General features: G+C 44.8%; 1 protein-coding gene across 1 annotated transcript in view; it reads left to right on the top strand.

The window, feature by feature from the left end:
* Positions 1–21,604, top strand: part of LOC308381645 (phosphatidylinositol 4-phosphate 5-kinase type-1 gamma-like) — a gene marked incomplete at its 3' end in the record, with an annotated part of 41,199 nt that overhangs the window by 12,205 nt on the left and 7,390 nt on the right. The window contains exons 2-18 of the mRNA XM_080859232.1: positions 3,209–3,234; positions 3,424–3,516; positions 4,328–4,458; positions 4,613–4,730; positions 7,678–7,830; positions 8,947–9,246; positions 10,073–10,278; positions 10,541–10,624; positions 11,537–11,585; positions 12,476–12,560; positions 13,242–13,403; positions 13,565–13,703; positions 15,847–15,882; positions 16,204–16,416; positions 18,391–18,676; positions 20,129–20,203; positions 20,944–21,033. Coding sequence (XP_080715358.1) covers positions 3,209–3,234; positions 3,424–3,516; positions 4,328–4,458; positions 4,613–4,730; positions 7,678–7,830; positions 8,947–9,246; positions 10,073–10,278; positions 10,541–10,624; positions 11,537–11,585; positions 12,476–12,560; positions 13,242–13,403; positions 13,565–13,703; positions 15,847–15,882; positions 16,204–16,416; positions 18,391–18,676; positions 20,129–20,203; positions 20,944–21,033 — 2,246 coding nt within the window. The remainder of the gene's footprint in view (positions 1–3,208; positions 3,235–3,423; positions 3,517–4,327; positions 4,459–4,612; positions 4,731–7,677; positions 7,831–8,946; positions 9,247–10,072; positions 10,279–10,540; positions 10,625–11,536; positions 11,586–12,475; positions 12,561–13,241; positions 13,404–13,564; positions 13,704–15,846; positions 15,883–16,203; positions 16,417–18,390; positions 18,677–20,128; positions 20,204–20,943; positions 21,034–21,604) is intronic.

The raw sequence follows: 21,604 nt of genomic DNA, 5'->3' as shown, positions 1-21,604 counted from the left end.
TCCTGTTAAAAACGACGATATGCTGCTCTGGACTCGTTTCATTGTACAGTAGCCTAATTAGCTGGCTTTGGTAATTTCCGTGTATGTAATGTTATTGTTACAATGTATACAATGTGTTTATGTGCATGGGGACGTTCGCGAATTCTGAGAATGCCGACAGTTCGGGTAAGGTGAACGTTATAGTGCCAGCGATGTAAGCAAGTGTAAGAAAACGCTGTCACAACCTGTCTGTTTTTTCATTGTTTTTTTAATAATTGAGGGTTATCCCCCCCCCATGTATGAAATTCATCCAGCTGAGGTGGGGATGTAAAAACCAGAGGGGGGGTAAATCCCCACCATCCCCCCCGGCAAATCGCACCCTGAATACAAGTGTGTTAGCCTTAGAAGGGTTTTTACATTTTTGTGTTTTGTCAATGTTCTCTTATGCATGCCTGACGTTGGAGCCGGGATAACATGCTGCAAGTCATTGGATCTGATCCAAGCGACAGTTTTGTTAATTTGCCCACAGCTGTGAGAGGTTGACAGAAAACAGAGCATTTGAGAACGGAACCATGCCTGACAGTTCTGGCCATTATTGCAAACATCTGGTTGCAGAGTCTCATCTGCCATTCACACATCTGCATTATAACATTTTTTATTTAATTATTTAGGCATTCAAAAACCTGCTTTCAAGGCAGGACAGATCTGAGCTTTTGAGAGGTTTTGTTTTTCTCATCATCACAAACCCAGTGATTTGCGGACATTTGCAGTTCATCTTTTGGCCCAGCATGAAGCTGGGGTGGCAGAGGTCCAGGATGGAGCATGGGCATGATGGCAGCTCTCTTTCTGCCCGGCAACAGCCTCTTCCCTAGCATGCATCTGGCTCCTGTGGTTCCTCAGGCCCTGCATGGAGCTTCAGAGGCTGGTGGAGCCAGCAGCCTGTGTCTTTATGGTGTTGTTGGGGTGAGCTGAGAGAGAGCAGATGGAGGTGAATATTTACAGCTCCCGGGAAGGTGATGGTGAAGGACTGCCTGGTCTGTTTACTGTTCCATTCATGTGCACGTTTCCATAGCATGAGGCTGTGCGGGTGAGGACTACACTTGTCACAGCTATGAGCGTGTTTGTGTGTTTCTCAGGGTTGTGCAGACCATTGGCCAGCATGCTGTGTGGCCTAGTCGTGTGTGTGTGTGTGTGTGTGTGTGTGTGTGTGTGTGTGTGTGTGTGTGTGTGTGTGTGTGTGTGTGTGTGTGTGTGTGTGTGTGTGTGTGTGTGTGTGTGTGTGTGTGTGTGTGTGCTGTGTGTGTGTGTGTGTGGTGTGGTGTGTGTGTGTGTTTCTGTAGGTGTCTCCCCTGCTACAATAGCCCCATCACTGTAACTACACTACTGGCTGAAATGACTTTTTCACCTTTTGTGAAATTGATGCCAAAATGATTCAGTTCTGGGTTGGTCATCTTTTTCCTGAATTGATCTCAGATAAAGATGGAAATTAATAAACTTCTAAACTTTAGTCCCACCTCTAGTCAGTTTTTACTGTAGCTGCTGCATGCTCTTGTTTCACAGGGAGAGCAGTTATTCTGTTGAGAACTGACCTAAATATCTTTGATGGTAGCAGATGACACAAATGAGAGTTTGAGAATGAGAGAATAGAGACATTATTCCACTGAGCACTGAATGGGTAGTATATTAATACCCTGAGCACTAAATGGGTAGTACATGGAGACATTATTCCCCTAAGCACTGAATGGGTAGTATATTATTACTCTGAGCACTGAATGGGTAGTATAGTATTACCCTGAACACTGAATGGGTAGTATATTATTACCCTGAGCACTGAATGGGTAGTATAGTATTACCCTGAGCACTGAATGGGTAGTACTGTATATAGAGACTTTAAGTGTCATTTATTCATGCAAAGACAGAAAAGCATAGTGTTTAATACTCACAGCTCTGAAGCAATACAAGTGTGACCAGATGAACTGTCTAACTCACATTCATCTTTTGTTTATTTATCTGTCATATCTTGTACTCTTTGCCTGTCCCTTTTTCTTTGTGTTAATGGGTATTGTGCTGTCCATCTTTTCACACACAATTCCATTCAGCATTTACTGCAGTCTGAAGCTGACTAGTTTGAGTGAGTGTATATACTGCAGCTGTGACTGAAGTCTCACATAATGAAGAAGACGAAATATTCATATTCTGTTAGCCTCTCAGGAATGGTATCTCTCTCTCTCTCTCTCTCTCTCTCTCTCACTCTCTCACTCTCTCTCTCTAGCTTCCACCCACATGCACACACCTGCCAGTCTCATTCTCTCCTTCACATAATGAAACACCCAGCACCTGTCACTGTCACAGGCAAATATTAATCCTAATTCATATTAAAAACCTATGGCTTTGGAGTAAATGCTTTTATAATGGAACAGTGATGTTGCTGGCTAGTGGAAACCTGTGTAGAAACAGCCACAGTCTGGGCTTCTCATTTTATCCAGCTCTGCTACTGCAGAGCTGTTATCTAGTTTTCCTCTACATTCTAAGTGCTTTTCTCAGCATTCATCCACTGCTTAGTGTGTGTGTGTGTGTGTGTGTGTGTGTGTGTGTGTGTGTGTGTGTGTGTTTTTGTGTTTGTGTGTGTGTGTGTGTGTGTCTGTGCGTGTGCGTGTGCGTGTGCGTGTGCGTGTGTGTGTGTGTGTGTGTGTGTGTGTGATTGACCAGCATCCTATGCTCAGCATTAAAAACGCAACAAAATTCAGAGGCACACATACATTCTTTGTGATACTGTCAAAGTTGGGGTTATATGCGTACAGATGGCTGCCGTGGTTGCATAGACCCATTCACACACGTCACAGACACAGGCACCAATGTTCTCCTGCGTCAAGGAGCAGACTGTATACAATGTTAATGACTGTATGTTTATGTAGATCAGAAATGATATCCAGACCACTCTTACCTGTTCTCTCCCCGTGGAGTCTAGAGCACTAGACTGGCCTGTGCTGATTGAATGTTTAATCAGGTCAGGCTACTCCTGCTAATGCTGCTGCTGCATCTACTACTACTAATGTGGTTGTGTTCCTCCCAATAATCCCTAGCAGCACACACAGGCTGATAGAGCAGACATGAACAAACCAAGACAGCTGTAGCTAATGTTTTGCAATCCTTACATGTTGAGCGTGATTTGTCATAGGAGGGATCTGAAGGGATGTCTCATGTTCTCTCCTGTTTGCTTTTCTTTCAGAGGCGAAAAAGGCCTTTATAACAGAGGTGAGCCCAGTTGGTTAAGTATATCTCTCTTAAATATAAAAGTACTTTCATTTTAAAACCTGTAATGTAGCATCATTCATAAACACCATACTGAAAACCGAAATCTCCTTTCCTCAAGCTGTTGTTTAGTAAATGACCTGTAGAATGTAATCCATATCCTTATTTAATCCATCTCTCTGTGTGTTTTAGATGCCTTCATCATCCTTCTACCCTGGCTCCGGGCCTGATAAGAAGATTGGCCACAGAAGAGTGGATTCCTCAGGAGAGACCTCCTACAAGAAGGTGTGTAGGCCTCCTAAAACAGCAGGAGAGAGAGAGAGTGACTACATTACCCATGATGACTTAATCTGAAGGCTCCCAGAGGGCCCATGTGTCACAGCTGTGGTCCACCAGAGAACTATGAGCAGTCCTCAAATGTGAGCTGTTAAGGCTCTTCTGCATCCTTCTCCGTCCTCGAAATGGATGGGCGGGCGGACGGATTCCGACGGATTTGAACGTACTTATAGGCCTTATATACTTCTACGACGGCTCGTGGGTGCTGAAAGTAATTCACCCCCAGACCATTGGGTGGGGTAACGGCTTTTTGTCGAGACCGGAGCTACTCTTTCACGTCTTTGTTAGAATTCATTGCTTGTTTTTTTCTCCCTCCTCCCATCTGTCACTGGTCTGACAAGCAGCTTTGGACCAGTGCAGCAGGTGTGATCACATGAGTCTTGGACATATATAGACATTTTGACTAGTCATAGGCTATAGTTCATCATTGCCTGCGGGGCGAGTCCGACCAAACATTTAGAAATTATACTTGCTCGGATGCGTGTCTTGCGTGTTTGCGTAAAAGCCCACCATTAATTAGGCTTTATCCATGTCACAGTTCCCATATGGACGTGTAAAGCCTTTCACAAACAATGTTGCTGCAGTTTAGTCCCTGAATGAATTCATTCGTTGACTTCAGGGTCAGTAATAGCAGTTGTAGTGCACTTGTTGTCATACTACATCTTGAACCCCTGAAGAGTCCATCAACAAGTTTGCCTCAGTCTTCACCAGTGCATTCTTGAGGCTCAGTCAGTCAGAGCTATTGTTGTTCTCTCTTCAGACCCCATCCTCTGCCCTGAAAGGTGCCATCCAGCTGGGCATCGGCTACACGGTGGGCAACCTGAGCTCCAAGCCTGAGAGAGATGTGCTCATGCAGGACTTTTATGTGGTGGAGAGCATCTTCTTTCCAAGGTTTGTGTGTGTGTGTGTGTGTGTGTATCTGTGATTATGTTCTATGTGCACAAAATGTAATATTGGTGTATTTATAATATTCTCTCTCTCTCTCTCACTCTCTCTCTCTCTTTCTCTCTCTCCCTCTCTCTCTCTCTCTCTCATGCTCCTGTAGTGAGGGCAGCAATCTGACCCCAGCCCATCATTTCCCAGACTTCCGGTTCAAGACCTATGCCCCTGTGGCATTCCGCTACTTCCGTGAACTCTTCAACATTCGGCCTGATGACTACCTGGTTAGACAAATCTAAACTTAACCTTTACCTTCACAATTCCCTCCAAGTCATCTCCAGCCCCTGAACCTGAGGTAGTAAAGACTGAAGAAACACCACTGTAATATTAAGGGGAAGATAGATAGAGGATAGAGAACAGGATGACCTTTTGTAGAACACAGAGAGGGTGGGCATCCTGTGGAATAGAGAGTGTGGAATGTTGTATATCTGGGCACTGTGAAAGCTTGGCTCGGTGCAGTGCAGAGAGAGGGAGAGAGAGTTGGCATCTGGCCTGGCAGAGAGGGCTGGCATGTTGCCTCTCTGTAGGATGCAGGGTGGGTATGCATGTGGGAGTGAGTCAGTCTGGGAATGACTCAGAGAGAGTGTGTGTGTGTGTGTGTGTGTGTGTGGCTGTGTGGCTGTGTGTGTGTTTGTTTGTGTGTGTATGTATATGTGCAGCAGTTCACTCACCGGTTCATTAATTTGTTTGTGGGTTGGTGAGCACACATGGGTGTCTGGATGTCTGAGCACGCTGCAGGATGGCCAGTTAAGATGGCCTACGAAGGGTCCTCCTGTCTGTAGAGAGGCTGTCCAGCACTGTTTTAATGTGATGGAGCAGGAATGTTCTGGAACTGTAGTTTTGGAGATGACTAGACAGTTGCTAGTTTCACTCATCAGCGAATGAAATATGTGTTGGCATTTGAGGCTTATCTCCTCTAAACACAATCATTCAGACAGTCTGAACATACAGCGGGTAAAATAAGTATTGAACATGTCACTATTTTTCTCAGTAAATCATTTTCAAAAGGTGCTATTGACAATAAATGTTCACAAGATGTTGGCAACAACCCAGGTAATTCAAACATACAAAGGAACCAAAACAAATTAGTTCAGAAATTAAGTTATGTCTAATAATGAGAAATGACACAGGGAAAAAGTATTGAACACGCTTACTGATATTTATTTAATACTTTGTACAAAAGCATTTGTAGGTAATGACAACTTTTAGACACTTCCTGTATGGAGAAACTAGTCGTATGCATTGCTCAGGTGTGAGTATGGACCATTCTTCCGCACAAACGGTCTTCAAATCTTGAAAGTTCCCTGGGTATCATCTATGAACTCTGATCTTCAGTTCTTTCCATAGATTTTCAATTGGATTCAAGTCAGGTGATTGGCTGCGCCATTCTAGCATCTTTATTTTTCTTTCTCTGAAACCAATTGAGAGTTTCCTTGGCTGTTCATTGTCTTGCTGAAATGTCCACCCTCGTTTCATCTTCATCATCCTGGTAGATGGCAGCAGATTTTATTAAGAATGTCTTGGTACATTTTTCCATTCATCCTTCCTTCAATTGTATGGCGTTTGCCAGTACCTATGCTGAAAAGCAGCCCCACACCATGATGTTCCCACCTCCAAACTTCACTATTGGGATGATGTGCAATGCCATTTCTCCTCCAAACATGGTGTGCATTATGGCATCCAAAGAGTTTAGTTTTGCTCTCATCTGACCAGACTATATTCTCCCGGTATTTCAAGGGCTTGTCCAAATGTTGTGCTGCAAACTTCAACATGCTTCAACATGCTTTTTCTTAAGCAGTGGAGTCTTGCGTGGTGAGCGTGCATACAGGCCATGGTGGAGTGCATTACTTATTGTTTTCTTTGAAATAATTGTACCTGCTAATTCCAGGTCTTTCTAAAGCTTTCCACAAGAGGTCCTTGGCTCTTGGACAACTCTGATCATTCTTTTTACTCCTCTGTGAGAAATCTTGAAATCCTGCGATGAGCACTTGGTCATGGCCAGTTTATGGTGAAATGATGTTCTTTCCACTTCCGGATTATGCCCCCAACAATGCTTACTGGAACAATAGGAAGTTTAGAAATGCGTCCGTACACAATTGCATCAGTATGTTTTGCAACAATAAGGTTGCGAAGGTGTTGAGAGCGCTCTTTACTTTTACCCATCATGAGATGTTTCTTGTGTGACCCCTTGGTCATGATACACCTTTTTAAAGGCCATCAATTAGGACTGAAACAGCTGATATTAATTTGCACTGACAAGGGACCGGATTGCTTTCTCATTACTGATAGATTTCAGCTGTTGTCTTGGCTTTCCATGCCCTTTTTCACTTCCCCTTCTTCATGTGTTCAATACTTTTCCCCTGTATCATTTTAAATTATTACCGTAATATATTTTCTGAACTTATTTGTTTTGGTTTCTTTGTATGTATGGATTACTTGGGTTGTTACCATCATCCGGTGAACATTTCATGTCAGTAGCACCTTTGGAAATATATTTACTGAGAAAAATGGTGACGTGTTCAATACTTATTTTACCCGCTGTATGTGTGAGCTGTCAGTATGTTTAAACTGTTAAGTTGTGACTTATATTCATTCATTAATGTTGCTGGTGTTGACTCTGATTAACAGGGACAGTTAATGTCTGGATATAACTGTAAGTCTCAGTATAACAGTATAACAGTATAAAAGCTCCTTTTTGAGTGTATTTGTTTGTGTGTGCAGAGCTGCTGGCAGGCACACCTCAGACAGTGAGAGCACATGCCTCTCTTCTAAGCCCACACACACTCCACCTGGGCCAGATGGAGATTAAGGCACTAATACTTTTTAAGCTGCGGGCTGAAAAAGGCAGACTCTCCTGTTCAATTTAGTGTGTGTGTGTGTGTGTGTGTGTGTGTGTGTGTGTGTGTGTGTGTGTGTTTGTGTCTGTGTTGGTGTGTGTGTAATTGTGTGTGTGTTTGTGTGTGGTATATTTGTGTAAATGCCATCTGAGGTGATGGTAGAACCTTTAGTAGGGAATCATACGAGATTCATTTGTGAAAAATCATCAGCTGTGTAATGGCAAACTGACTGATATTAAATTGTGCACAATGAAATTACTTGATTACTTTTCATTGTTGGTAATATAATAATTGTTCTCTGTGTGTCTGTATGACTATACTACTCTACTTTCAGTACTCTCTGTGCAATGAGCCTCTGATCGAGCTCTCTAACCCGGGTGCCAGCGGCTCCATCTTCTACGTCACCAGGGACGATGAGTTCATCATCAAAACAGTCAATGCTAAAGAAGCTGAGTTTCTGCAGAAGCTGCTGCCTGGATATTACATGGTAAGTCCACACCCTCTCTCTCTCTCTCTCGCTCTCTCTCTCTCTCTCTCTTTTTCTCTCTCTCTCTCTCTCTCGGGCCAGATATCATCCAAAAGTGATGTCATCTCAAAAATAGTGATGTGGTCACTGAGGTCTGTCTCCTTCTCTGTGATGCCTTTTGCATCAGGTTGTTCATCATCAGTCACATACTACAAGAGGCACTTATGGTCAGATTATTATTCCTCCCAGCACGGGCCGTCACTAGAGTGTGCGTTTGTTCATACTGTGTTTGTCTGTTTGGCAGTTGACAGTACTAATACAGAGTGCAATGTTGCAGGTGAAACACGTTCAGGAGCGGTCTGTCAGGCCCTGCTAGTGGGAGGTGTCAGGGTTTGGGTAACTAGTGAGGAAGGCTTGGGCACTGACCAGAGGACTCTTCACATGAGTTTCTGTGAGAGAATGTGTGTGTGCGGGAGGGAGGGAGAAAGAGAGAGGCTCTAAATGAGGCCTGTCCGCTGAGCTGACCTCAGCTAGCCCCTAGTGAGGAAGGCTTGGGCACTGACCAGAGGACTCTTCACATGAGTGTGTGCGGAAGGGAGATAGAGAGAGGCTCTAAATGAGGCCTGTCCGCTGATCTGACCTCAGCTAGCCCCGACGTTAGCAAGGCTTAGAGCCAAGAGTGTGTGTTGGAGGAAGCACTGGCACTGACATGTGACACACTCATGACTGGGAGGCTTAAGACACCTGAGGTGACTCTCCCTCCGAGCAGGGAGGGGTACTGTAGGACAGTAACACCTTATCTAATTCATCAAAACATATAAGTGAGAGAAAGAGAATGTGAAGTTGACCTGAAGATGTCAAAGTGTGAAGTTGTTTCTCCCTACATGCCATTAAGAGGAATATTTGGAACTGTGGTTACTATTGATCATGTGGTGTTGTATTAATCATGAGCATGAGATCTTCAACTTTACTTTATTAACTCAATTCAACAAGTATTTTTTTCTGGGTTTAATTATAGTGCAACAACAGTTCTTTGTCTCTATTTACTGGTTTCAAATATTCCATTTATGTATTTGTGTGGAAATTCTCATTCTCATTCCTCAAATGAATTTTTGGGCCCCCCCCCCCCCCCCCTAGAACTTGAACCAGAACCCTCGCACGCTGCTGCCCAAGTTCTTCGGTCTGTACTGCGTGCAGTCGGGTGGGAAGAACATCCGGATCGTGGTGATGAACAACGCCCTGCCTCGCGTGTTCCGTATGCACTACAAGTTCGACCTCAAGGGATCCACCTACAAGCGGCGGGCTTCCAAAAAGGAGCGCGAGAAAAACAGCCCCACCTTTAAAGATCTGGACTTCATGCAGGATATCCAAGATGGCCTCATACTTGACACAGTCATGTACAACGCCCTGGTGAAGACTCTACAGAGGGACTGCCTGGTAAGCAATAGTTTCACCATAGTCACCATGGTTTCTGCCTGCTGGTTTCTTGTTGGCTTATTAAAGGTGCTATAAGTGATTTTTAAAAGCATGACTTAGCTGACTTTACATTACATGTATACTTACATGATCGCTGTCTTGAAAATCGAGTAAATCATTTCTTGATCTCTCCTGAGCTCTGTGATGAAAATGAGACTGAAAGCTAAACATGGCCAGGATGTGTTAGCCTTTTATTAAACTTCCAAAGAGTGCATCCCTAGCGGTGTATACCACATACTGAATGGAGGCGCTGGCTACCATGGTTACTATGGTTAACTCTGGTGAGAATCAGCAGGAGATGCTAACATTCCCTCCAGCAGTTTTAATAGTCGCTGAGAAAGATTGGATCCCCCCCCCCTCCCCCAACTTTTCTAGTCTCTCGATCCTTTCATCATTAAAATAATCGTGACAGGACGAACAGGAGCCCGACACGCAGTGGTGCTTCTAATTCACATTCACAAAATCTGTTGCCAATGGTAACAGCCACAAATGTTTTGCCGCTGTCAATATAGAGAAATATCAGAGCTTCAAACATTGGGAAGGCATCATTTCAATGGAACTTCATGGAACTACATTCTGAGGAGCTGTATAATAAAAACATTTTAGTTACCATCTGAGGGCAAAAATGATGTTTATTACTAATTTACATCCTTTCTGCAGATTGTATTTAGGTCACAGGGATGTTTCAGATTCATCTTGACATCAGCCTTCACAGGCACAGTCCCTGTGGCAGTGCTCTAAGCATGTGTGTCTGATGTCTGGTGTGTGTGGTTTTGCTGTGCTGCAGGTGCTGGAGAGCTTTAAGATCATGGACTACAGCCTGCTGCTAGGGGTGCACAACCTGGACCAGGCCGAGCGGGACCAGCAGATGGAGGGCTCGCAGGGCAGCGGGGACGAGAAGAGGCCCGCGCCCCAACGCGCGCTCTACGCCACCGCCATGGAGTCCATCCAGGGAGGGGCCACCTGTGGAGGGGCCATTGACACCGAAGACACGTGAGTCAGCCAGGGAGGTCTGGAGCAGGGAGGAAGACTGGGACAGCTTTATCAGGACGCTGATTAAAAATTCTATTTACATAACGGCAACATTACTCAGACAACATCTTTACTCTTTATTTTTGGAAGAATATTATTCCATTTTTCATTTAATGATACATTGCCCATGAATGTTATTCACGTCCATTGGTATGATCCAGGGAGATTGTGTGTACAAATAACACACAGACATCTCTCACTCTCTCTCTCTGTCTGTCTGTAGGATGGGTGGAATACCTGCTGTGAGTGGTAAAGGTGAAAGACTGCTCCTCTTCATTGGCATCATTGACATCCTGCAGTCATACAGGTATTCTACAAAACACAGATCATACAGCTAATCTCCCGCATTTACAATACAATAACGCAACAATAATACAATAATACAATGTATCTTCAGAGACGTGATGTCTACTAGTTCTGGTAGAGTATAGTCACGCCTTAATCGTCTGCTGTCGATGTTCCCAATTTTAAGCAGTATGCCACTTTATGTAATCTGTTAGAAATAAAACATTATGGCATTTAAACTGTCCTGAAGCAGCTTGGTAAGCTCTTGTACAACAGCCAGAAAGATTTCATTGTTGTTTGCTTGACCCCTTCAATCTGCAAGAATTATTCAATAGATAATGGATAGATAGATAGATAGATTCAGTAGATAATGGATAGATAGATAGACAGATAGATAGATAGATTCAGTAGATAATGGCTAGATAGATAGACAGATAGATAGATACATTCACTAGATAATGGATAGATAGATATATAGATAGATTCAGTAGATAATGGATAGATAGATAGACAGATAGATAGATAAATTCAGTAGATAATGGATAGATAGATAGACAGATAGATAGATAGATTCAGTAGATAATGGCTAGATAGATAGACAGATAGATAGATACATTCACTAGATAATGGATAGATAGATATATAGATAGATTCAGTAGATAATGGATAGATAGATAGATATATAGATAGATTCAGTAGATAATGGATAGATAGATAGACAGATAGATAGATTCAGTAGATAATGGATAGATAGATAGACAGATAGATAGATAGATTCACTAGATAATGGATAGATAGATATATAGATAGATTCACTACATAATGGCCAGATCCAGCTTGTGTAGCGTGTGGTATAGGCTTGGTCTGGGCTTGTTTAGTGCTAGAGGGGAGGCTGCGTGTAAGCTGACACTGAGCTTGTCTGTCTCACTCACAGGCTCGTTAAGAAGCTGGAGCACACATGGAAAGCACTGGTCCATGACGGGGTGAGTCTGTGTGCACAACAACCTAATGCCCGTCTGTCCTTTTTTTAATGCCTCATATTACATGGCATCAGAGTCCCATCACTTATGCATAGACTGCATTGATCCTCCACAGGGAAGTATAAGGAACATTAAGGGGGAAGACATCTGGCACAAATAGCACAGCGGATCTGGCACAACAGGTTAAACCTGTAACATGTAGGAACATATCGTGGAGTCACAGTATGAAATGGGTAAACTATCCTCTGTGCTGTGTTCGGGACACCAGAGAATCCCATATGAAAATAACAATTCTGGCCTCAACAGAGAATCCCATATGAAAATAACAATTCTGGCCTCAACAGAGAATCCCATATAAAAATAACAATTCTGGCCTCGTCAGGAGCAAGCCACTGTATCTCCCTTAAGCTAATGATTGCTCAGCAGTGGCTCATTTCCTGTTCGAGGACACTGAGGAACAGGTCCAGTGATGCAGGGTGTGTCTGTGGTGGATACGCGGTGTCTTCCTCCAGGGGGCAAAGGAGCGAAGGAACACGGGGAGTAAATAATTTACTGCAGGGCACCATCTGTCTGGCCCCTTGCACTGCACTGCACCCTGTTGGGTGATCTCACGCTCTGGCCTCATGTTTGCACTCATGAGAGAGAGGAGCACCTCCAGACTCCAGCTCCCTCTCCAGAGAGAGAGGAGCACCTCCAGACTCCAGCTCCTTGTCCAGAGAGTCCACGCCTCTCTGTGGTGTTTCCATGACTGTCACTTGACAATGACTGAGCGTTTTTTTTTTTTATAAACCTTTTTACTTCCCTCCCCTCTTCTCTCCTCCCATCTCCCCTTTCTCTCTCTTTTCTTGGTTCTTTCTGTCTTCCCATGTGCCCTTCTCTTTAACCTTTCTCAGGATACAGTGTCAGTTCACAGGCCCAGCTTCTATGCTGAGAGGTTTTTGAAGTTCATGAACAATCATGTGTTCAAGAAGAGTTCTTGTGAGTACCATATGCATGTGTCCTTCGCTAGCTAGTTTTCACAACCTTTACAGGAAATGTTTAAAACTCTCTAACACACTCTGTCCCTGTCCCTGACCCTCCAGCTCTGAAGTCTTCCCCCTCTAAGAGGAGGCGAGGGTCACTGGCTGTGCCCAAATACACTGGCCCCCTCCCCTCTGAGAGAGACGAGCTAATCTATGACCTGAGAGGGGCTCCCATCTACAATAAATGTACAGGATTATAAATAGTATTAGATGCATAAATAGTATTAGAGTATTAGTATTAGTTGTAGTGGTTTCACCCAATAAAAGTAGTTTGACTCAAACAAAAAATACAATAAAAAAACAGTCAAAAAACAAATCTCATATACATACTGTATATATACACACATGAATCAAAGCTGAGAGAAAGCAGTACTTTACCAGGTGGTATTAATTTGCCTCTTATCAGGGAGACCACTAAGCTTAGGTTACGTACTTCGACACATTGCTGTGGCTTATTTTATGTCTCAAAATATCTCACACCACTGAGCTACCAGAGTGAACTGAAACTCTAAAATAGAAAAAAAAAAAAATTTGCCACCTGAATAGTCTTCCACACCATCATGACTCTCTAACACACTCTGTTGTTTAAATGTTTAAAACTCTCTAACACACTCTGTCCCTGTCCCTGACCCTCCAGCTCTGAAGTCCTCCCCCTCGAAGAGGGGGCGTGGGTCACTGGCTGTACCCAAATACACTGGGCCCGGGGCAGCCTGGTCGGCTAGCCAGCTCCCCTCTGAGAGAGACGAGCTAATCTATGACCTGAGAGGGGCTCGCAGTTTCCCTGCGCTGGAAGATGAGGGTGAGTACTGACCAAAGGTTATACCCTAGAGGTGGTGAAACAGTCTTCGTATCACTCAGAGTGTGTTTGCAAAAAACTCTTAATAATGACACAGCTCCTCTTTGAAATGACTGCATCAGAAGCAAGATGTGGTTGACATTTGCTTGTCTTGTTCCTCACAGGGAAAGACTTCCAAGCTGGCACCCCTCCGATGTTTGAGGAGGCCACTACAGCCTCCATTGCCACCACCCTTTCCTCCAACAACTCCATCTCCATTCCCGAGCGCTCGCCCTCAGACACCGCAGAGCACCCGCGCTACAGGTACTGTCCCAGCTGCTCCACAGGATGCCCCCAAACCTCTTCAGCTGTGGTGTAGGATGCTGTTGTGTAGGATGCTGTTGTGTAGGATGCTGTTGTGTAGGATGCTGTTGTGTAGGATGCTGTTGTGTAGGATGCTGTTGTGTAGGATGCTGTTGTTTAGGATGCTGTGGTGTAGGATGCTGTGGTGTAGGATGCTGTTGTGTAGGATGCTGTGGTGTAGGATGCTGTTGTGTAGGATGCTGTGGTGTATGATGCTGTTGTGTAGGATGCTGTGGTGTATGATGCTGTTGTATAGGATGCTGTTGTGTAGGATGCTGTGGTGTATGATGCTGTTGTGTAGGATGCTGTGGTGTATGATGCTGTTGTATAGGATGCTGTGGTGTAGGATGCTGTGGTGTAGGATGCTGTTGTGTAGGATGCTGTGGTGTAGGATGCTGTTGTGTAGGATGCTGTGGTGTAGGATGCTGTGGTGTATGATGCTGTAGTGTAGGATGCTGTGGTGTAGGATGCTGTTGTGTAGGATGCTGTGGTGTAGGATGCTGTGGTGTATGATGCTGTTGTATAGGATGCTGGGGTGTATGATGCTGTTGTGTAGGATGCTGTGGTGTAGGATGCTGTGGTGTAGGATGCTGTTGTGTAGGATGCTGTTGTGTAGGATGCTGTGGCGTAGGATGCTGTGGTGTAGGATGCTGTGGTGTAGGATGCTGTTGTGTAGGATGCTGTGGTGTAGGATGCTGTTGTGTAGGATGCTGTTGTGTAGGATGCTGTTGTGTAGGATGCTGTTGTGTAGGATGCTGTGGTGTAGGATGCTGTTGTGTAGGATGCTGTTGTGTAGGATGCTGTTGTGTAGGATGCTGTGGTGTAGGATGCTGTGGTGTAGGATGCTGTTGTGTAGGATGCTGTGGTGTAGGATGCTGTGGTGTAGGATGCTGTTGTGTAGGATGCTGTGGTGTAGGATGCTGTGGTGTATGATGCTGTAGTGTAGGATGCTGTAGTGTAGGATGCTGTAGTGTAGGATGCTGTAGTGTAGGATGCTGTGGTGTATGATGCTGTAGTGTAGGATGCTGTGGTGTAGGATGCTGTGGTGTATGATGCTGTAGTGTAGGATGCTGTAGTGTAGGATGCTGTGGTGTAGGATGCTGTGGTGTAGGATGCTGTGGTGACGGATGCTGTTGTGTAGGATGCTGTGGTGTAGGATGCTGTAGTGTAGGATGCTGTGATGTAGGATGCTGTTGTGTAGGATGCTGTTGTGTAGGATGCTGTGGTGTAGGATGCTGTTGTGTAGGATGCTGTGGTGTATGATGCTGTAGTGTAGGATGCTGTTGTGTAGGATGCTGTTGTGTAGGATGCTGTGGTGTAGGATGCTGTTGTGTAGGATGCTTTGGTGTAGGATGCTGTTGTGTAGGATGCTGTTGTGTAGGATGCTGTGGTGTAGGATGCTGTTGTGTAGGATGCTGTTGTGTAGGATGCTGTGGTGTAGGATGCTGTTGTGTAGGATGCTGTGGTGTAGGATGCTGTTGTGTAGGATGCTGTGGTGTAGGATGCTGTGGTGTAGGATGCTGTGGTGTAGGATGCTGTAGTGTAGGATGCTGTTGTATAGGATGATGTGGTGTAGGATGCTGTGGTGTAGGATGCTGTGGTGTAGGATGCTGTGGTGTAGGATGCTGTTGTATAGGATGTTGTTGTGTAGGATGCTGTTGTGTAGGATGCTGTTGTGTAGGATGCTGTGGTGTATGATGCTGTAGTGTAGGATGCTGTGGTGTAGGATGCTGTGGTGTAGGATGCTGTTGTGTAGGATGCTGTGGTGTAGGATGCTGTGGTGTAGGATGCTGTGGTGTAGGATGCTGTGGTGTAGGATGCTGTGGTGTAGGATGCTGTTGTTTAGGATGCTGTTGTGTAGGATGCCTGTAGGGCCTACAGAGAGCAGCTTTTCCCATGGAGTCCTTAGGCCGTAGGCACAGCAGAGCCCCTACATCCACAGTCTACTGTGCATGTCAGAGTGCCTGAGTAACCGCCCCTGCCTGCCCAACGCCAGTGCTCTGCTCCGCCCCGCTCTGCCCCGCCCCGCCCTGCTCTAGTCCCCCCCCCCTCCCCCCAGGGCCCCCCTCACTCACCTGCATGCCTCTTCTGCTTTATTACACAGGAGGCAGGCACAGTCACTGAGAGACTCAGAGGTCAGGTGAGCAGAGCCCACCAGCATGCCTGGAGAAAGTAGCGCAGCGATATCGTGTGCATAAACACCACGTTTTTTAATTGAAACGTGTCCCATACGTGTATCAAAAAGCAGCACAAAGTGATAAACAGTTTAAATGGACTTAAATAGATAACATTATTAATATGATTAAATCGATTAGACTGTAGGTTAGAGGACTTTTAGATCTAATATCCATGAATAAGAATTCTTGCCATTCATAGAACGTGTAATGCAAACTAAATGTGTCTGCGTGTGCTTGTGCTTGTGCGTGTGTGTGTGTGTGTGTATGTTTGTGTGCATTCTCAGATCTAAAGAAGTGGTGGACATTCACGAAGAAGATAAGCAGACCATCACTGTGCATGTAGAAGTGAAGAGAGAGACAGAGGCGGTGGGAGATCAAGAGAGATGTCCAGAGGAGAAGAAAGATGGAGGAGAAGAAAAAGAAGAGAAGGTGAAGGCGGAGAGTAAAGTGGAGACAGAGCTTGCTGCCGAGCCCACACAACCTTCCTTAGAGAGCAGGTACACACCCTAACACACACACACACACACACACACACACACACACACACACACACACACACACACACACACACACACACACACACACACACACACACACACACACACACACACACACTAACACACACACACACACACACACACACATACACACCAGCCCAAGCCCCAGATTCTTTCATCATCAAGTAAATCCAAGTTCAAGAAGATTCATATCTGGCTACAATCTAAGAAATATAAGAAATAAATGTACAGGATTATAAATAGTATTTGATGCCATTGTAGTGGTTTCACCCTATAAAAGTAGTTTGACTCAAACAAAAAAAAAAGCACGTTCTCCTTCTCTCATATACATACTATATTTTATAAACACATTAATCAATGCTGATCCAGTGATTACCAGTTGATTTTAATTTGCCTCTTATCAGGGAGTCTACTAAGTTAAGGTTACAACTTTGACACATTCCTGTGGCTTATTTTACGTCTCAAAATATGTCACACCACTGAGGTACCAGAGTGAACTGAAACTCTAAAATTGAAAATATTTATTTTTTGCCACCTGAATAGTCTTCCGCACCGCCATGATGTGTCAGCCTTCATTTAAATAATGTTGCTCCATTTCGCAAAAACCCCAGAGCAAGTTGAAACTTTCACTGCCCTGCTTTATTTCTGGGTTATTTGCCGACTGATATTTCCGTAGCAGGATCGTGGTCATATCTGGAGCACACAAGAGCTGCTGTGAAGGCTCTGCTCCTCGTGAGGACACGGTGTCCCAGAATGAGACGAGTGAAAATGGGGCTCCGAGTCGTCCCTGTTGGGAGACGGCAGTCTCTTGGCATCGTGTTCTTTTCCAAAATGGCTGCTGTAGTAAGTGCAGGCAGCAACTGGCTTGGCCACCCTTTCCACCCTGTTGAGAGCAGTGAGGCAGGTAGACCCACTAATCCTGATTATGGGGGTTCATCACTGTAAGCCCTGTCAGGTACCCCCCTTCCCCACCCACTGGTGTTGACTTTAATAGGGATGACACTTCACAATACGTTTTAGCAGTGGCTATCTCATTACCAGTGGAGGTCTTCATGCAGTACAACAGTCAACATGTTTGAGTAAATCACATAAGACATATGAGCTTAATCAAAGTCAATATATTTGAAGTGCATATGCACTTTAGATATCTCTATGAATACCACAGACTGTGGTTCATTTACATTTGAATGTGCTAAAAATGTAGTTGGAAGCAGTTTACCCCCATGTTTGCTTGCTGTTGATTTGAACTGAGCATACTTCCTTTCTTCCTGCATTAAAGACTGCCAGCCATTCCTTGTTAATGAGGCTCAGGGACAGTCTGCAGTAAATCTGCCTGGCTTGTGTGCAGTTCTCTGGGCTACAGTAGTGAGACAGTGGCTCTGTGGGGTTTATAAGTGTCAGACCGACAGCAGAAGGAATTAGCCATCTGGCCACAGCGTCTCTCCAAAGTCACCTCTCCTGCTGCGGGGAGAAAGGATCAGATACCTCAGATACTTGAAGACAGACAGTGAGGTGGCTACACTTACAGTTGTCACAGGACAATCTCACACAGACACCTGCAGACAGTGGGGTGGCTATTTTTGAAGTTGTCACAGGACACTCTCTCGCACTGTCAGGATTCGACTGTCCAAAACTCTCTAAGTTCTTTAAAGGTTGAAGTTGTCACAGGACACTCTCTTGCACTGTCAGGATTCGACTGTCCAAAACCCTCATAGTTCGGTAAAGGCTGAGGTTGACTATGTTTTGAGAGATGCCATTTTGATCTATGCCATTTTTTTCCTTCATCCTTTCTTCTATTTCCTTACCTTCTTCCTCTCCTCTCCTCTCCTCTCCTCTCCTCCCCGCTCCTCTCCTCTCCCCTCTCCCCTCCCCTCCCCTCCCCTCCCCTCCCCTCTCCTCTCCTCTCCTCTCCTCTCCTCACCTCTCCTCTCCTCTCCCGTCTCCCCCACACAGTCAAGTGGCTGAGTCTGAGATCCAAGAAGCAGTCATTCCGGCGGAGAATGATACCCCACAGCCTGCCGACTGCACCGTAGCCTCTGTTGTCCACGAGGCTCCGGTCACCCAGGAGATGGCCGCACAGCTCCAGCCACTGGCCTCGTCTTCAGCCCCAGTGCATGCTGTGCCTCCCAGGCCTCGGGGTGCAGTGGACGTGGATGCAGTGGATGCAGTGAGCACGCTGTCCGAGTCAGTCAGCCGTGGCTCACTGGAGGAAGAAGTGCCAGTCTCAGACATCTACTTTGTAAGTGTGTGTGTGTGTGTGTAGAGCAACTCAACACAGTCCACCCTAACCATAACCTTAACCTTCGTGGTGATGTAGAAAGGTCCTATCTCAGCTGTGTGCCTTTGTTTATTTTTAGATATCAATGGACCCCTCACACACGTTTAGATTTACTCTTTTCTCAAGGTTTTCCACATAAATGACACTTAATGTAATTGCCGAGCCTAACATCACTTTTCACCATTTAATTATATATGGCTGTTGGACCACAGGAAATATAAAGTGAGAAAGTATGAAATGTATTGGATAGAACACGGTATGTGAGTTATACATGGAGAATGCTGAGTGATGCAGATTGATAATGACCATGGACGTTCTGCAGAGATACAATCAAGACGACTTGGTGGAACTTTGAGGGTGCTCAAACAGGTCTGTGTGTGTGTGTGTGTGTGTGTGTGTGTGTGTGTGTGTGTGTGTGTGTGGTACTCTGGCATGCTTTCCCTAGCTTCACATCTGCAGACGAGTGACTCATCACTTTCCCTCTGTCTTCTTTCTCTATCTCTCTCTCTCTCTTACTCCTTCTCTTTCCCACTCTCTCATCCAAATGGTTCTCTCTTTTGCATGCTCAGTGAGGACCATTTGTCCACAGAGATGAGACCTGACTTAGCTTTTCCATAAATCTGCATGGGCTTGAGGTGCAACAAAAGCGAGGCATGGTTTGCGTTTTGTTTTTGTTAGACTACAGTATCTGCTAGATCATTGCTCTTCCTGATTCCTATTCAGAAAAAAGGCAGCCACGTATTGTGCTCTTAAGGTCATGCACACACACACACACGCACGCACGCACGCATGCACACACACACACACACACACACACACACACACACACACACACACACACACACACACACACACACACACACACACACACACACACACAAACTGTTGTTAAATTAAATGGCTCATATAACCAGTGGTCACGGAGGCTGTTGAGTAGGCAGAGAGTGGACAGTTTGAGATGGACTGCAGGACTTCAGTGCTGGCTCTCCTGCCAGAGATTCACGTTTGCTCCATTTACAAGATAATCTTGCCCTGGCTCCCCCCTCCTTACTGTCAAACCAACCCACAAACACCTATATATGTATTTAGTTTGACTTTTGATCTAAACTTTTCATTTGATCTTTTTTATTCACCCATTCTCACATTTTTTTTGTTTTGTCTGCCGATTGTCTGTGGTTTGTATCTATGCTGTATTTACACTCATGCTTTTTCCTTTTTGCTCTCATGTTCAAATGTATCCCATCTTTCCAACACTCTGTTACATCGGTAACCTTTCCATTTTTTGTTTTTTCTTCTTTGTTTGTCTCCCCTCCCTTGATCTTCTCACCTTACTGTGTGTGTGTGTGTGTGTGTGTGTGTGTGTGTGTGTGTGTGTGTGTGTGTGTGTGTGTGTGTGTGCGTGTCTACTGTCAGTATGCTGATGGGAGGTATTGGGTGTACTCTCCTGTTTTGGAACGCCGTAAAGTCAACTCCAGCTCTAGCAGTTTTGTAAGTACAGCAGGCTAGTTTGTCCCATTAGGCTGTCCCCCCCCCTCTAGTTCCTGTGCTCTTGCCGTGAGAAACCCTTTATAGGTCACTTGGTTTTTGTATGTGCTTTGTCACCATATCCTGTTTGAGCGCTAAAAGCAGTCATCCAAAAAGTTTCAGTTGCAGTCAGTGGCTTCAAATGACAGTACCGTGTCAGGAGTCACCAAATGATAATTCATTTGATGATCTTGATGAAGGGAGACATTGTGAGAGTTTTGATATTTTGTTATTGAAATCTAGAAATATGTTTTAATAGTAATTGAGTGTGGGTTTTCTTACCTAGTTGTTACAATGGTCTGGTCTTTCATGAATGTCTCACACTCACGTCTCATGAGACATTGTGAGTTAATCCTGGGCCTTTTCCCTGGGCATCATTTATTTTTGCTGAAGTGAGTGGTAAAGAGAAGTAAAAAGACATCTTACACGTGTGTGCCTACTTTGGCTCTGCTTGCTTCAGTATCCTTCCTAATACGGACATTAAAAGGAAAATGTTCTTCCTTTCCAGCACTAGCTAAGACTAAGATCTTTTCAAGGAATATCAGTAATGAATTAGGGTGACTGGAACCGCAAAGCAATCATTTAATTATTTTCCTCTTTAACCTATTTTTTGTCCCCTCTCTCTTCTCTTGCCTGCGGCGTGGCCTGTGCACCTGTACCTCTGTGTGTGTATCTGTGCCCCCTGGTGGTGGTGGTTGGTATAGCAGCAGCCTCCAGAGGATAGGAATTGGGTGTACTCCCCTCTGCACTGCGGCTCAGAGTCTCAGCCTGTCTCAGATGGCGAGATCGAGACAGTAAGTGCCTGAGTACAACCCCAGCCCGCCCCCTGCCCACCTCCACTCATCCTCCCCAGATACATTAAACCCCTTCAAACACCCATACTATAGGCACCCCTCTAGAAAAGATCTCAGATTCATCTATTCCTCTATTTTTTTTTACTTACTTACTTACTAGTTTATTAGTTACTTTTCTTGTCTCCCTGTTTTTTTAATTTCATATGTTTATTTGTGTACTAGCATATGCATTCACTCAACCTTTCATGGGTTCCCCCAGTTCCCACATACGTACCTTCAATCCTGGTGGCAGAAGAAAGAGACTTGGATAATTTGTCTGAAAATCTAGCACGTAACAGCAGGTGCCACAGTATCTGTAAGGTCTTCAGTAAGGCCCCAGTATCTATAAGGTCCTGAGTAAAGCCCCAGTATCTATAAGGTCTTCAGTAAAGCCCCAGTATCTGTGAGGTCTTCAGTAAAGCCCCAGTATCTGTAAGGTCTTCAGTAAAGCCCCAGTATCTATAAGGTCTTCAGTAAAGCCCCAGTATCTGTAAGGTCCTGAGTAAAGGCCCAGTATCTATAAGGTCTTCAG

The sequence above is a fragment of the Sprattus sprattus genome, assembly GCF_963457725.1.
Source record: "Sprattus sprattus genome assembly, chromosome: 20".
Classification (NCBI taxonomy): Eukaryota; Metazoa; Chordata; class Actinopteri; order Clupeiformes; family Clupeidae; genus Sprattus; species Sprattus sprattus.
The sequence above is the reverse complement of the archived record's forward strand: the minus strand, read 5'-3'. Positions and strand labels throughout refer to the sequence as shown.